Source organism: Odocoileus virginianus, chromosome 15, assembly GCF_023699985.2.
Source record: "Odocoileus virginianus isolate 20LAN1187 ecotype Illinois chromosome 15, Ovbor_1.2, whole genome shotgun sequence".
Classification (NCBI taxonomy): Eukaryota; Metazoa; Chordata; class Mammalia; order Artiodactyla; family Cervidae; genus Odocoileus; species Odocoileus virginianus.
Genome location: NC_069688.1, coordinates 54,664,689 through 54,682,009, shown reverse-complemented (window position 1 = coordinate 54,682,009; position 17,321 = coordinate 54,664,689). Strand labels below are relative to the sequence as shown.

The following is a 17,321-nucleotide window of genomic DNA, read 5'->3' as shown; positions in this document are numbered from 1 at the left end:
TCTTTATGAAGCAGAATGCTAAGCTTGGCCTCTGGGATCAGATAAAATGGAAACTCAAGTCCCTATTTTAATACTAACTAGATGTGTGATTGCCAACATCTGTTGGATTATTGAAAAAGCAAGAGAGTTCCAGAAAAACATCTATTTCTGCTTTATTGACTATGTCAAAGCCTTTGACTGTGTGGATCACAATAAACCGTGGAAAATTCTGAAAGAGATGGGAATACCAGACCACCTGACCTGCCTCCTGAGAAATCTGTATGCAGGTCAGCAAGCAACAGTTAGAACTGGACATGGAACAACAGACTGGTTCCAAATAGGAAAAGGAGTACATCAAGGCTGTATATTTTCACCCTGCTTATTTTAACTTACATGCAGAGCACATCATGAGAAATTCTGGGCTGGATGAAGTACAAGCTGGAAGCAAGATTGCCAGGAGAAATACCAATAACCTCAGATATGCAGACGACACCACCCTTATGGCAGAAAGTGAAGAACTAAAGAGCCTCTTGATGAAAGTGAAAGAGGAGAGTGAAAAAGTTGGTTTAAAGCTCAACATTCAGAAAACAAAGATCATGGCATCTGGTCTCATTCCTTCATGGCAAATAGATGGGGAAACAGTGGAAATGACTGACTTTAAAGTCAGTGACTGACTTTAATTTGAGGGGGCTCCAAAATCACTGCATGCAAAAACCACTACAATATTGTAAAATAATTAGCCTCCAACCAATAAAAATAAATGGAAAAAAAAAAACAAAAACAAAATCACTGCATGGTGACTGCAGCCATGAAATTAAAGGATGCTTGTTCCTTGGAAGAAAAGTTATGAACCAACCTAGACAGCATATTAAAAAGCAGAGACATTACTTTGCCAACAAAGGTCCATCTAGTCAAGGCTATGGCTTTTTCAGTATTCATGCATGGATGTGAGAGTTAGAGTATAAAGAAAACTGAGTGCCGAAGACTTGATGCTTTTGACTGTGGTGTTGGAGAAGACTCTTGGGAGTCCCTTGGACAGCAAGGAGATCCAACCAGTCCATCCTAAAGGAGATCAGTCCTGAATATTCATTGGAGGGACTGATGTTGAAGCTGAAACTTCAACATTTTGGCACCTGATGGGAAGAACTGACTCATTTGAAAAGACCCAGATGCTGGGAAAGATTGAAGGCAGGAGGAGAAGGGGATGACAGAGAATGAGATGGTTGGATGGCCTCACTGACTCCATGCACATGAGTTTGAGTAAACTCCAGGAGTTGGTGATGGACAGGGAGGCCTGGTGTACTGCAGTCCATGGGGTTGCAAAGAGTTGGACACGACTCAGCGACTGAACTGAACTGAAATCTCAGAAATGGAAGCCGGAAAATTGAAATCAACAAAACCAGACTTGCCTAGATCACAGTCTGAACCTGTAGCGTTCACTAACGTTTCCGAAGACTCTGAGGCCTGCCGATGAGGCTGTTCTGTAGGCTGGCCAAGAAACGCCCAGGAAACAGGGAAAGCCAACAGAGCGACGCAGTTCACCCTAAAGCCGTCTCCCAGGGTAACTGGGAGGAGGCGTGACCTGGACGTAGGCCACGCCCTCCTTGTCCAACTCGAACAACGATTGGTCTGGAAGCGCGGCGGGGGTGGGGTGGGGGCGGATCCAGAACGTCCAGCCCCGGTAGGTGGTCAGGCCGCCATTTTGGGTTGTGTGGGTTTCCGGGACGTTCCGCGTGCCTCCTCGCTTCCGGGCAGTTCCGCAGGTCAGGGGCCCCCGGGTCCCGCGTCCGAGCGTCAGGTTGGAGCCAGGAAGCGTACCTGGGGGTAGCGGCGGCGGGGGCAGGATGAGCGCGGAGGCGGCGGACCGGGAGGCAGCCACCTCCAGCCGACCCTGCACCCCGCCGCAGACCTCCTGGTTCGAGTTCCTGCTGCAGGAGTCGCTGTTGGAGAAACACCTGCGCAAGCCCTGCCCGGGTAAGCGCGGCGCCCGGGGCCCGGGGACTGCCCTCGGGGCTCCCACCGCCCCGCGCCTCCCTCAGCCGCGACTCCGCGGCCCGAGGAGGCGGGCCTTGGGGCCGAGCTCTGGCGCCGCCCCATCTCTGACTGGGCATCACACAGGCCCGCGCGGGGCGCAGCTGCGGGAGGCATAAGAATAGCGGGAAACAGAGACCCGCCCGCCCCCTCCCCCCTTTCGTGTTTGCCGTCTTGTCGCCTCTCAGGTGGCCTGGCGACCGTACTCGGCCTGAGGCCTCAACCCTCCCCTGGGGCTGAAACTCGGACTGTTTGGGCAGGCAATGCAGTCTGCGGAGACATCAGCTGTTCAGAGACTGGTCCTGACGCTTAATAACTATCTTAGGTCCCTATTTCAACTGTTTATTCCTCAACGAGGGGATTCTGCTGACTCAGTTATTCCAAAGTTGGGCTGAAAATCAAAGCGAAAACTTCTGAAAGCAGAAAATGCTATCACAGTTGCAAGATGGTTATTCTATAATGATGTTCATGATTGATACCGCAGTTCAGGAGTGCCGTTTAGGGAAGGTGGGAAATAACGGATATTTCTGGAAAGAGGTATTGGCCTGAAAAAGGTGAATTCCTTGGATGAAATTTTGCTGACAGAGTTCGAATCCAGATGTGGCTTGTTCAGTCTAATCCGCTGGCCAGATCTGATGGAGATTCCTGGGCGAGAAGTTGGTGTACTTCACGTGGGCGGTTTTACCACTATATTGTATTAATGTGCTTTTAATTAAGTGCTTTTGATGAACGTTGGCTGAGTGTTTCTGGGTTCTTCATGCTTCATATCTGCATTCTTGTATAATTCCGCCTTCATGATAGTTAGGTGATCCTCTATTTTGCATCGACAGAAACAGGTGCAGAGAGGTAACTTGAGGTAGGTCCCACTAATTAAGCGTTAAAGCAGTAATTTTAAACATGGCATTTCCTTCCCCTAATTGACAATTGTTCGCTGAACTGGAATTTGTAACTATTATGTTCTGTCCTCTAAAGTGCTTTCGTCTGCAATAATCTGTTATCTTTCCTTCTTACATCCTTCCTGATCTTTTGTTTTAGTAGCCAGGCGCACTTCTTGTGAATCATAATCCTTAGTCATTGTAACTACACAGCTGTTTGGATCCCCCTTTTTACCCCTTAACTTTCGAAAAAGTTGAAGACTAGTTGATTTATGATGATTTGGGTGTACAGTAAAGTGGTTCAGTTATATGTATACACCTGTTCCTTTTCAGATTGTTTTCCATTGTGCATGTGCTTAGTCGCTCAGTCGTGTCGGACTCTTGGGACGCCGTGAACTATATAGCCTACCAGGCGCCTCTGTCCATAGGATTCTCCAGGCCAGAATACTGGAGTGGGTTGTTACAGGTTATTAAAATAACCTATTTGAATATAGTTCAATGTTGAGTATAGTTCCCTGTGCTATGTAGTTTTGATATATTGATATGTAATATAGTTCAGTATGTTGATGTTGAATATCGTTCCCTGTGCTATATAGTAGGTCCTTGTTGTCTACTTCCTGTATAGTGTGTATCTCTTAGTCCCAAGTTCCTGATTTATCCTTAACCCCCAACCCCTTTGGTAACCATAAATTTGTTTTCTTTCTGACTCTTTCTATTTTGTGAGTAAGTTCATTTGTATTATTATTTTTGATTCCACATAAAAATGATGTCATATGACATTTCTTTTTCTCTGATTTACTTTACTTAGTATCATAATCTCTAGGTCTATCCATGTTGCTGCAAATGGTATAATCTCATTCTTTTTTATGACCAAGTGTTGTTTCACTGTGTATATGTACTGCACATTCTTTATCCATTCATCTGTTGGTGGACATACAGGTTTCTTCAAAGTATTGGCTATTGTAAGTAGTGCCACTATGAACACTGGTGTGCATGTATCTTTTTGAATTAGTTTTCATCTTTCCTGGACATATGCCCAGGAATGAGATTGCTGGATAATATTAAATAAAATTATTTTCAATTATAGGTTATTATTATTATTTCCATTCCAATAATTACTAAAAATTAATTAATTTTTTAAACTAACATCTGTATTGTTTTTCATGTTTGTAGACTTTTAGATGATGGCCATTCTTACCATTGTGAGGTGATTGATTCCTCAGTGTAGTTTGATTTGCAGTTCTCAAATAGTGATAGGGAGCATTTTTTCATGTGCCTCTTGGCTTATTTGGGTTCCTTTTGTGGCCAGAAACCAATATGGTGAATCCTTTTGCATCTTCATAATTAGACCTTAAGTTCAAGAATTGCTTTCTTTTAAATCCTAGATCCTGCACCAGTTCAGCTTATAGTCCAGTTTTTGGAACAGGCTTCCAAACCTTCATTTAATGAGCAAAACCAAGTTCAACCTCCGCCTGATAACAAGAGAAATCGTGTTTTAAAGCTACTTGCTCTTAAAGTTGCTGCACATTTGAAATGGGACTTAGACATATTAGAGAAAAGGTATACAAGATTTAAATGAATTTAAAAAAAGATGTAAATGAATTTATCTTGAGAACTGTTAGATATTTTGGTTTATTTCAGTATGTGTTCTTATAATACTGGTCTTTAAAGTGAAAACTACTTTTCTGTGTATTCTTGGTAAAATATGCAAAGTATTTTTCAAAAAGTATAAGAAAATATTTGTTGAATGAATTTAAATCACCTTTTAAAGTATAAACTTGGTGTTATCAATAATGAGCCAGTTTATTATTTTTAATTTTTTGATGTGCTAAGTAGAGAAAATCCACTCCTGAACAGTTTTAAATCTTCATTTTTCTTTTGCATATCTGAGGAAAATAAATAAAAATTAATGATGAATTGTACATAATACTATGGTACATATTATCTTTGTTAAATAATTCATTTAATTTTACTGGTCATAAATCAATCACTGTCTGTTAGACTTTTAAACTATCTTATTAGAATCAGTGGTTATTTGTTTATAAATAAATATTTCAAATGCATAGTTATATAATAATTTGTTTTCACCCCCTTCTCACAATTTAAAGAGAAATACCTTATAGAATATTTGGAGAAATTCAGGAAATAAGAAATATTAGGGAAGGGGAAAGAAGTGTTTTTAACATTTTTGTGTAATTTTTGTTGTTTTCCTCCCTATATATATATGTTTTTGGTTTTTCTCCCTATATTTTTAAACAAAGTTGTGAACATACCTTGTATACTGTTTTGATTTTTTGTTTTGTTTTGATTTTGATTTTATTTCATATAGCAGGATATCATGAGCATTTCCCCAGTTTGGTTTTTGGAGATTATCCATTGTATAGATAATTTATTAAATTGTTCCTCTACTGACAGTTTTTTTAGTTTTTCTCTAGTTTTTCATTTTTATAAATCATAGATCTTTAAAATGTCTTTGTCCATAAGCTTTATATAAATTTCGAGTTGCATCCTTAGTATAGATTGTTAAATTGCCAGGTCAAGTGGTGTAAACATTGTTAAAGTGTATTATGCATATACTGGATTGCATTTCCAGAGAGTTATATTCGTTTATACTAACACTAGTGGTATTTGAACACTTTTTTCACCATATATTTTCCAGCACTGAATAGTAGGATTAAAAAAACGGTTTGTTCTCTAAGGGGGAGCTTATCTGTCAATAGACTCAAGGCTTAGCAGCAGATAGCAGTGTGTGCAGAACAGTATGATATATATGATAGAGTTGGAAAATTGAGCACTTGACTGGATATTTGATGATAAACAATAATTTCTTAGATGTGAAATTGATACTGTCATTATGTTAGGAGGTAATTTTTTGGAGATACGTTCTGAAATACTTGGGAAGAAATGATTTACTATTGGGAATTTGATTTACAGTACTATGGAAGGGAGGGAAGTGTGTGAGAGTAGAGAGGAAACAAGATTGGCCATCAGTTGATAACTGTTGAGGCTGGATGATGGGCACATTGGTGTGTATTATATTATTTTACTTTTGTATGTATTTAAATTCTTTTCATGATAAAAGCTTAAAAGATCTTTTGGTAAATTTTCAGTTACATTGTTGAGACAGATTAATAGAATGGCCCTGTGGATTTACTACTTAAACGATTTAATTATTTTTAGCAAAGATACTGAATTGTGCATTGTGTACTTGCACAACTTATATGTCTTCTGATTCTTCCTTTTTAAGTTTGTCTGTTCCAGTATTGAATATGTTGTTGAATGAACTGTTGTGCATCAGTAAAGTTCCTCCAGGGACAAAGCACGTAGACATGGATCTGGCCACTTTACCTCCAACCACTGCCATGGCCATACTTCTCTACAATAGATGGTAAAGTTTTCATAAACCTAAAATATGCTGGGCAGCCTGTCTTTAATTGCATTCTGACTTCAGGGATGTGCTTTTAAGTCATTCTAGGGATCTCTCAGAGGATCTTGGGAATAGTGAGATGGTGGAGAAGATTATGACTGCATAGACGAAAAGCATTCTGATAGAGATGTGGATGACTTACAAAGTTTTTATTATATGTCAAAATTTTGGATAGTTTATAAGTTTTCTAAGAACTAAAAAATACTTCAGGTGACATTTATAATGTATTAAATTTTGTTTTTGTCTTTTTTTTTTAAGGGCAATTAGGACAATTGTTCAAAGTAGTTTTCCTGTTAAACAGGCAAAACCTGGACCTCCTCAGTTAAGTGTGTAAGTTGGCCAATAAAGACTCTTACTTGGCACTTTTTTGTCAGGTTTTTTTTTTTTTTTTTTTTGCAAGTTTTTAAGAACTCTTGGTACAGAAGGAATAAAGCAGAAATCAGAGGGCAGAAGGCCTGCATGCAGGTAGGTTTGGAGGGGTTAGAAGGGTGAGAGAATCAGACAGGGCTTTGGATAACTAGAGTAGAGAGCGCTGAAAAAGGAGGGGAGCACTTTGTAAACTGTGCCTTTCATCTTAATGTTAGCTGACCTGCTTCCGGGAATTAAGATTGTTTTCATTTAATTAAATTTACTTGAAAGAGATATATTTGTTCTGTATGTGGGAAGTTTTAATTTAGAGTGCAAAAGTTAAGTACAATAGTTTTATCAGGTCTGTTTTAAACCTAGTTCTTAAATTCCAAATAGTAGCAACTTACCCAAATTTGGAGCTAGAGTGTAGTTTCTAACTTGGTATAAATGAGTTTTTGCTGCCAGTTTTATTTTTAAATTGAGGGTTTTTTTTTTAATGCAAAGCAAATGAAAAAATAATGGTAAATAAAGGAGCATCATCATAATTGAGTTTATTTTTTAAGCATGAAAAGAAGTAGTATTAAAAGCATTTTTAATTGTTTAAATTCGGCCTCACTGTCAAGAATGATCTTTAAGTTTTGAACTTTCAGTCTTTCAAGTAATAGGTGATACTCTTCTATCATTTCTCTTTTAGTATGAATCAGATGCAACAGGAGAAAGAGCTAACAGAAAATATTTTGAAAGTGGTGAGTATTGGTATCGGTTACACTGTAACCTTTCTGGGATGTATTATATTTAGAGCATGTATAGGCGCTTCTTCTAATCTTATATATTAAGACTTGGCATGGTCTCAGTGTGACGACATTTAGACTTTGACTGTTAGGAGGTAATTTGATAATATTCTAAATTGACACTTTCCTTTTTTTTTTTCTTTTGGCCATGCTGTGTGGCTTTTGGGATCTCAGTTTCCCAATCAGATTGAATCCAGGCCACTACAGTGAAAGTGCCAACTGCTAACCACTGGACGCCAGAAATTCCCTAAAACTACTTTTATATTCAGAAAAATAGTTATTTTTAAAATTGGTTTTAACATAACATAGTCAACATAGCATAGTCAACATAAAAGTAGAAACCATAATTTAAAAATGATCTCTTTAATTCTTTATTTAATACCTACAATGTACTAGAGATACTACCCAAAGTACAGAGACTGGGAAAGGAGAAGGAAGATAACAGACTGTCTGTATCTATATACAACAGCTAATGTATTTTGAATGTGGAAGCAAAAAACCTGTGTTGTTGTTGTTATTTAATGCCTAGTAAAAATGACTGGCACATTGAAGCATACAAAACATTTCTTGAATACATCAATGAAATGGTGTAAAATTGTAAGCATTTTTCATCAGTAACTTTTATATAAAAGAAAGATATCAATCTTTTCCAATTTGTGTTTTCAGTTTCACAATAGGAACCTTCTGAATTTTAAAATCTAAGATAATTTTAACAAATATAATTTCACTCTTGCTATGTTAGATGCATTTTTAAAATAGACTAGTACATTAAGCTGCTAAGTATCCTGTAAATATTTTTGGTTGCTGTAGTCCAGTACTGCCATTTTTGTGTTTTAAAATTTTGTTTATTGAACTTTTGTAGCTAAAAGAACAAGCTTCTGATTCTATCCTGGTACTAGAGGCAGCCCTTAAGTTAAACAAGGATCTTTATGTCCACACAATGAGAACACTAGACTTACTGGCCGTGGAGCCAGGCATGGTCAATGGAGAAACTGAGAGTTCCACTGCTGGATTGAAAATCAAAACCGAGGAGATGCAGTGCCAGGTATTTATTTCAGTGTTTAATCAATGCATGGCAAAATTTTGGAAAATCTTACGTAAAATCATCCTTGTATTTTTAATTAGAGTTTATTTCTGCCCTTGTCCCTTTAATTTTATTTCTGATGTTATTAAAACTTTGCATTGTATTTAATTGTGAATTTTATAAGACCTCTCTTGAAATTTTTCTGAAAGAAATGGAAAGAAAATTTCTTATGATTTTTTGTCTCCAAACTAGTTTCCTGCTTATATTTAAGAGACTGACAATGCAGGGAGTAATAATATGAATGAACTGACCAACAATTCATTTACATTATAAAAAATCTAATCAGACTGAAAAAACAAAACTAATATTGTGCTAGATTTTGAAAAATGTAAGGCTCCTAGAGAAATACCTAGGTTTTCAAGGATCTTAAGTCTGCCTGCTCTCTGTAACTCTGTTCCCTAGTTCCTTTGTTGCTTTCAGTTGTTTTTTGTTGTTAGATATTTTATGTATTGATAGCTTCTTTTTCCTTGCTTGATTATAAACTCTTTGAGGTCTCTCTTTTTTAAAATATATTTGTATTTGCATCTTCCTTACTTTCTAGCCCAGAATCTTGAGTATAATAGAAAATTTTAAAAGAATTAATGATTGCCACTACAGTAGAGCCTTTTATGTTCTATATTTTCTTCATTGTGTGAATTGGCATAACATTTAAAAAAAACTAATCTTTCTGGCTGCGCTGGTTCATTGTAGTTGCTTGCGGGCCTCCGCTAGTTACGCCGAGTGGAGGCTACTCTCTCCTTGCGGGGCACAGGCTCATGGGCTTTGGTGGTTGCAGCTCATAGTCCCTAGAGCACAGGCTCAGTAGTTGTGGTGCATGGGCTTAGTTGCCCCAAGGCATGTGAAATCTTCTTGAACCAGGAGTCCAACCCACATCCCCTGCATGGGCAGACAGGTTCTTAACCACTGGGCCACCAGGGATGTCTGGCATGACTTCTTTTATCATTATTTCCCAATCTTGAAAGAGCTGGAATAGCTCTGACTTTAAAAAGGGTTGAGAGGTACCTTTTCAGATTAGCTGGTTCTGGAGTTAAAGATAATCCCTTCTCAAGACTTGCTGAGATGGCCTCTCATGGAGTAGGAGTGGAGTCATGAGGCATTGGCAGTTGGTAACCACTTCAGGGGCTCCCCAGGTGGCTCAGCAGTAAAGAATCTGTCTGCCAGTGCAGGAGACGCAGACTTGATCTCTGGGTAGGAAGACCCCCTGGAGAAGGAAATGGCAACCCACTCCAGTATTCTTGCCTGGAGAATCCCATGGACAGAGGAGCTTGGTGGGCTACAGTCCATGGGGTTGCGACAGAGTTGGACACAACTTAGCAACTATACAACAACAACTCTGTCTTTGCCTGGAAAGGGGAATTATATGTGTCTATAATATGTGTGCAAATATAGGTGTGCTTGTGTGTATATAAATCTTTCTCTGTTATATACACACACATACTTTATTTTAAACTTTAGCACTCCTTTATCCTAGATGGAGGGAAGCACTTTAGAATGGAAATCTGCCCAACATTAAGTGTGGATTAAATACTGTAAAGCAGTATTCTCAAGGCTGAGGAAGAATTAATCTTGATTTGTTGAACAGGACAGAATAGTATCTGTAGTCCGTATCAGTGAAGAGTAGTTTGGTCAGGAGTATCAGAGACTTACAGCTTAGGAGTTTGAAAGAGGAATGAGTATCTGTTGGCTCAGGTTGGTTTGGTGCAAATGGAAGTAAATGGTGTGGAATGAAATTTATTTCTACATCGGATGTGTATGGGGAGTTGAGAAAACTGGTGTGATTGAAATAGAGAAGAATAGAGGTTTGGAGAGCAAAGGCAGTCTAGATTCTGAGATTCTTGAAAATCAGGCCGTGGGGTTTGAACTTTCTCTTACTTGGGGGAATAAGTTGAAGGCTTTTTAAAAAAGTCAGATTGAGAAGGCAGACCAGTCAGCCTTGTGAGGAGTAAATCTGAGATAGAATATTAGGAACCTAAGGGTCTGGCTTCAGGTTTGGACTCCGCCAGTGCTTAGTTATATGCTTTCAAGTAGAAATGTCACTTTCTGGGCCTTAGTATTCTTATTCATAAAATGGCCAAGTTCAACTCAGTCTTTGAATTCTGCATTGGGTAAATCTAGGCCACCTGATGCGAAGAGCTGGCTCATTGGAAAAGACCCTGATGCTGGGAAAGATTGAGGGCAGGAGGAGAAGGAGATGACAGAGGATGAGATGGCTGGATGGCATCACCCAACTCAATGGACATGGGTTTGGGTGGACTCTGGGAGTTGGTGATGGACAGGGAGGCCTGGCGTGCTGCGGTTCATGGGGTCGCAAAGAGTCAGACATGACTAGCGACTGAATTGAACTGAACTGAGGTGTCTGTTTAGGAATTCTCCTGGGAAAACATGCAGATTCTGTTAGAAAAAGACAACTGGAAATGTGCTGTCATTTTATACTCATTCGTTCAGATTTCTCAGTATTTTATTCTGGCCAGTTCTTTGATAGTAGACATTTGCCCCTCCTACCCTTTTGGAGACACCGCCGTGGCTGTCCCCTTTTTCATTGTTAGAAGAATCCCCTACCTTCTGAGACTTGATGGGAGGGAGATCCTGTTTCCTATAATAAAACTGACAACTCCAAATATTAGTGTTCTCTAGCCTTATCCTGCTGGAGGGCAGGCACGTCACGTCGGTGTGACAGAGACATTTAGACTGAATTAGGAGCTAGCTGGGCTCGCCTGGTGGCTCAGCAGTAAAGAATCTGCCTGCAAATGCAGAAGCCACAGCAGATGTGAGTTCGATCCCTGGGTTGGGAAAGTCCCCCAGAGAAGGGCATGACTACCCACTCCAGTACTCTTGCCTGGAGAATCCCAGGGACAGAGGAGCCTGGCGGGCTACAGTCCATGGGGTCGCAAAGAGTCAGACATGACAGAAGCGACTTAGCACGCTCGTGGGAGCTCGCTAGTCAGTCAGTGAAGTGGGATGATGGCGAATCCATTGTGATGGTGAGTAACTGCAGCGGTGACAGCGAAGTCTAGCTCCCGGAGCAGCCCTGGCAGGAGTGGAGCTGCTGCCTTCAGTATCTGGTCCTGGTGGCAGCAGTTGCCAGATCTGCGGAGCTGGCTGTTGAGGTGGCTGTGTGCTGTTTCACTGCATCAGTTGCGGATTTTGTTCTGGCTGCTTGCCTTCCATCCCCCGTTTGTTTTCCAGGCCTAATTCTTTGGCTTTCCCAATAATTCTGTAGTTAAGTCCCCTTAAGTCAGTCAGAGTTGATTTCTGTTGCTTGTGACTAAGAACATTGACTGTTTTACTGCTCATTAAAACGTTGTTTTCTTTTTTGATACATGTGTAACCATGTTGCTGAGATAAAGGTGATTTTGAGTTTTGTTAGCTCTTAAGTTCATGAAAAATCACTGAGCAAATTGGTATTCATTACCATTTTAGGTGTGTTATGATTTGGGTGCAGCATACTTCCAGCAAGGCTCTACAAATCCAGCTGTCTATGAAAATGCCAGAGAAAAATTTTTTAGAACCAAAGAACTAATTGCAGAGGTAAATACAGTCATAACAGTCACATGATTTTCAGTCCTTTAAAACATCTATATATTTTTTGGCTTTCATTTTTCTGATGATTAAAAAACTGTTCATTGTAGTAAATTTGATCAAAAAACTAATGGAAATATTTTAAAAAATCTGTAATACTACCTGGAAATAACCCCTTCCTTTTATGGCTTTAGCTTTTCTTTTTTTCCCCCAGTTTTTGTTCTTTATGTTTTTATACAGTTAAGCTCATGCTATTTTGTATCTTGCTAAAATGTTAGATATTTTAAATGTATCTATCCTTTTCTGTTATATATAGATGAGCTATGATTTTCCTAATGTTTGAGCATTTAGATAGTTTGCTGTTCTTATTTATTATAAAGGTGCAAAATTTATATCTCCAAGCATAAATTTTTGTTTGGACTTTAGATAAAGTTAAATTCCTGCAAGTAGAATTAACCATGTCAGTGGTCATTAATTTTTTTAAAGGATGTAATATACAAAGCCAAATTGATTTCTAGGTACATTTCTCTGAGGGCTCTACTATCAGAGTGAAGTGAAGTTTTTTAAATTGCTAATTTGATATTTATCTAGAATACCTTTAAAATAGTTATGTTTCCTTAATTCCTAGTAGGGCAAACATTTTCATGTATTTATTGTTTGCATTTTTCTTTTTATGATTTACACAACTGAATTTTAAAGTGTATAACTAGGTTTTTATATGCCTGGTGGCCGGAAAAATTCCCATTTCAACCTTTCCTTTCTTCACCAGAAACATTGAATAAATGCACTAGAGATATACTTTGTTGGGAATTCTCATTTTAATTTACCTGGGGAACTCATCAGATTTCTAATTTTATGGCATTATGGGTATAGTAATTTAAAGCTTCAATTTTTCTTTTTTTAAAGCTTTAATTTTTTTAAAAAAGTATGTCTTAAAATTTTTTCTGTTTCGGTGGAAGCATGTCTGTTTTTTCTGGTTGAGTGAAGATTGAGTTTTCTTTGTTGTCCCCCTTTAAATCTCTGCCAAGTGTATGTATCAACATTTTAAAGTATTTTAATCTTTTTTTTTAAACAGTTTTCATTCTTTGTTAGTATCTTAATTGTTGTTATACCTACAGAGAGTGATAATGATGTGTACCTTTTTATGTTGGCCTGAAAACTCTAAGCCAGCAGTCAGTAAATTTTTTTGTAAAGGGCTAAATAATATTTTAGGCTTTGTGGGCCATATACAGTTTCTGTGGCATAGTCCTAATTTTTTTTTTCCTCCCTTTATGACACTAAGGATTATTCTTAGGTCATGGAATCTAAAAACAGGACATGGGCTGGTTTTGGCCTGTTAGCAATAGTTTGCTGACCCCTGCTCTAAACCTTTAACTTCATTTTTTATGGTTCCTATTTTCCATTGGCATTTTCTTATACTGTTAAAATGCAATAAATGGGTGCTAGACTATTCTTTCTGTTACACTGATGGATAATGATGTATACCTCTTACTTTACAGATAGGTTCATTGTCTCTTCATTGTACCATAGATGAGAAGCGGTTAGCTGGCTATTGTCAAGCATGTGATGTTCTCGTACCTTCCTCTGATAGTACAGCTCAACAGTTGACTCCATATAGTCAGGTCCATGTTTGTTTGAGATCTGGCAACTATCAGGTAAGATGTATGACGGGGATACAGTCGTGTCATTGGAAAGCATTGGAAACCAGACAACCGAGTTCAAATCCTGACATCACCATTTACAGTTGTCCCATTTGGGACACGTCAAACAGACTGGCCTATAAAATAGTTGTAATAATAAAGCTTTTTATGAGAATCAAATGAAAAGTTATAGTTCATAAACTCTTAAGGCAGAGCACTGGATAGATGTTGACTCACATTACTGATAATTATCCTTTCTTGAAGGTATAAAATTTGCCCATTTTAAGTACATTCTGTAAGAAACTCTGTAGGCAGAACTTTTAACTTTTAAAATTACAGGTAGAGAACTTTTGGTTTTATGGAGGCTAAAGATCTGGAAGTACGGTCTTCCAGCTTGACCTTATTAGCTGCTGCGAACAGTAAGACTGAAGGAGAGGGTGAGCAGAGCGTTTTTGGTCGGTTTGGATAGTCTATTACATAGCCCCCCTTTCCAGGAAGGCTGGTTGTCATCTCAGTTTTACTCATGAAAGGAGCTTAAATTAGTCTGTTGAGATTTTTTGTTGCCCTCTCTGAGTATATATCTGTAGCTTTGTAATGAAAACCACTGGGAGTTAGGATTTGTACTTTTAAAATCTTTTTCAGAAAGCCTTCATTCTAGAAAGTGAACAGTACCTTCATCTAATTAAATTCAAAACAGAAATTATGAAATGACAGTGCTCTAACATGCCTTTAGTTTTGTGTCTCCACAATGGACTTTTAGCCTAGGTTTTTAGTCCTCTTTTCTCAGCTAGAGTTTTGGGTTCGTTTGTTTTTTTTCTTCAGAGAAAATAGAAGAAGGGAGGGGACATTGATCCCTCTCTCTCCCTCTGGCCCCCTTTTTGCCAATTCTGATTTGCCCTAGGGAAGAAAAGTAAACTTTCTTGAAGGTAGGTTTCAGATATAGATGAAGTTCTCAAACACAAGAGATCTTTCAGTTACATATCCCTAGTACAAGCTTATGGGGAGTGGTAATCAATTATGATAAGATATAGAATCTTTAAGAAGATTCCTGGCATAGTGAGACCTGTGCAGGCGAGAATGTCAGTCAGATTGGCACATGTTGCCATGTGGGCCGTGCTTGGTCACTCAGTCGTGTCTGACTCTTTGTGACTCCATGGGCTGTAGCCCGCCAGGCTCTTTGGTCTATGGGATTCTCCAGGCAAGGATACTGGAGTGGGTTGCCATGCCCTTCTCCAGGGGATCTTCCCAACCCAGGGATTGAACCCAGGGCTCCTGCATTGCAGGTGGATTCTTTACCAGCTGAGTCAGGGAAGCCCGCATGTTACCATAGATATAATAAAGGACCAAATGGATGACTCAGGAAGTAGTGTAATGCATAGCTAGGAAAGGGGAAAGGGTGATTTTGTTGCAACTCTGGAATTTGTCACTTTAGCTATATATACAGGAGTGTCTTAGAAATCATATTTAGCTTTTTTGGGGGTGGGGGGATAGGATTCTCTCTGTGGCTGATGAGTTATTGAACAGCTGTAACAAATAGGTCTTCCAACATTGGGAAATGACTTGCTTGCTCCCATGTAGCTCATATTTTGCTATGGAAGTGAAATAGTGGTCACTCTGTAGTTTGAAACCATTTTTGTCAGTGCTCTTGTTGTAGAGCTGATTTAGCTGTTTCCAGAAATCCCCACACTGTCATCCCCACTTTCTTCCATTGCTTGATAAAGAGCTGATACACAACTGAGAAAAAAAGACTATAAAAAGACTGTGGTAATATCATTTATTAGGATGATAAATTTTCTATAGTTCACTAATATATTTTAAACCATTTAAGTTGATTAGACTAGTTTCTTAGCACACGTTTTTTCTAGCTGAAATATTTCTCTTTGTTTTAACGTTTTAAAAAGTTTGTTGTATGAAATCATGTTTAAGTGGAGGAGAGGAATTTTAAAAGTCTCTGTCTAATAACATAGCTGAATTATTACTTGATTCTTTTCTCACCTCTCACTTTTGGCCCATGATCTCCAATTATAAAGAAGGGTAGGGGGGTTCTTTTGCCTTTTCATACTGTTCATGGGGTTCTCAAGGCAAAAATACTGAAGTGGTTTGCCATTCCCTTCTCCAGTGGATCACATTTTGTCAGAACTCTGCACCATGACCCATCCGTCTTGGGTGGCCCTACACGGCGTGGCTCATAGTTTCATTGAGTTAGACAAGGCTGTGGTCCATGTGATCAGTTTGGTTAGTTTTCTGTGATTGTGGTTTTCATTCTGTCTGCCTTCTGATGAATAAGGATAAGAGGCTTATGGAAGCTTCCTGATGGGAGAGACTGACTGTGGGGGGAAACTGGGTCTTGTTCTGATGGGCAGGGCCATGCTCAGTAAACCTTTAATCCAATTTTCTGTTGATGGGCGGGGCTGTGTTCCTTTCCTGTTGTTTGGCCTGAGGCCAACCTGTTGACCCACACCTCCACCAGAGACTCCAGGACACTCGCAGGCAAGTCTAGCTTAGTCTCTTCTGGGGACACTGCTCCTCACATAGTCATGTATGCGTGTGAGAGTTGGACCGTAAAGAAAGCTGAGCGCTGAAGAATTGATGCTTTTGAACTGTGGTGTTGGAGAAGACTCTTGAGAGTCCCCTGGACTGCAAGGAGATTAAACCTGTCAATCCTAAAGGAAATCAGTCCTGAATCCTCATTGGAAGGACTGATGCTGAAGCTGAAACTTCCATACTTTGGCCACCTGATGCGAAGAACTGACTTATTTGAAAAGACCTTGATGCTGGGAAAGATTGAGGGCGGGAGGAGAAGGGGTCAGCAGATTGGTTGGATGGAATTACAGTTTGGATGGCATCACCGACTCAATGGACATGAGTTTGAGCAAGCTCTGGGAGTTGGTCATGGACAGGGAGGCCTGGTGTGCTGCAATCCATGGGGTTGCAAAGAGTAGGACATGACTTGAGCCGTTAAATTGAACTGAGGGGAGTGCTATTTTTACCCTTAATGTAATTTTAAAATTTTTGGAAGAGATTTCCCTAGCAAGATATTTATTTTTTTCCTAGCAAGATATTTTAATGATTTTTCTCCACTTTGTAATTTCTGTTACAGAAAGACTTAAAATTTTATTTAAAAAAAACTTTTTTTTAAAGAGACTTTCAAGATTAGTCGAAAAACTGAAAACTTTCAAGATAGTTGCAATTTTTTTGGCTGTGTTCTAGGAGGTAATAAAGATCTTTGTTGAGGACAACTTAACCTTCAGTTTACCTGTCCAGTTCCGGCAGTCGGTCCTAAGGGAACTCTTTCAGAAAGCTCAACAGGGGTAAGTAAGTGAATTACTTTTTGATTTTTATGTAAAAGAGTAAGTGTGCATTTCCGACTTACCAAAAACATCCCTCCAGATTACCCGTATGTCTGTCACAATTCTTTTACTTTATTTTTACTGTATGGAAAATTAACATGGTCAGAGGAGCCACTTTAATTTTCATCTAATCCTTTTTTTAAAAGTGCTTGGGTAAAAAAATTTACACAGCGGAGTTTGATTCTGTTAGTTTGATTCAGATTAATCTGTATACCTAAATTATCCCTTGGTAAATTCAGAACTTTCCTGTTTATTTTTTTTCCCCCATTGACTTAGT

General features: G+C 38.9%; 1 protein-coding gene across 3 annotated transcripts in view; it reads left to right on the top strand.

Annotated features, from left to right (window-relative positions):
* Positions 1-1,667: 1,667 nt before the first annotated feature.
* Positions 1,668-17,321, top strand: part of INTS8 (integrator complex subunit 8) — a 41,900-nt gene continuing 26,246 nt past the window's right edge. For 2 of the 3 annotated variants that reach the window (XM_020873171.2, XM_070477371.1), the window contains exons 1-9: positions 1,668-1,953; positions 4,271-4,445; positions 6,133-6,273; positions 6,571-6,642; positions 7,355-7,406; positions 8,314-8,496; positions 11,956-12,063; positions 13,554-13,709; positions 16,905-17,005. In XM_020873171.2, coding sequence (XP_020728830.1) covers positions 1,824-1,953; positions 4,271-4,445; positions 6,133-6,273; positions 6,571-6,642; positions 7,355-7,406; positions 8,314-8,496; positions 11,956-12,063; positions 13,554-13,709; positions 16,905-17,005 — 1,118 coding nt within the window. In that variant the 5' untranslated portion in view covers positions 1,668-1,823. The remainder of the gene's footprint in view (positions 1,954-4,270; positions 4,446-6,132; positions 6,274-6,570; positions 6,643-7,354; positions 7,407-8,313; positions 8,497-11,955; positions 12,064-13,553; positions 13,710-16,904; positions 17,006-17,321) is intronic. The other variant, XM_070477372.1, reaches the window with a different exon arrangement.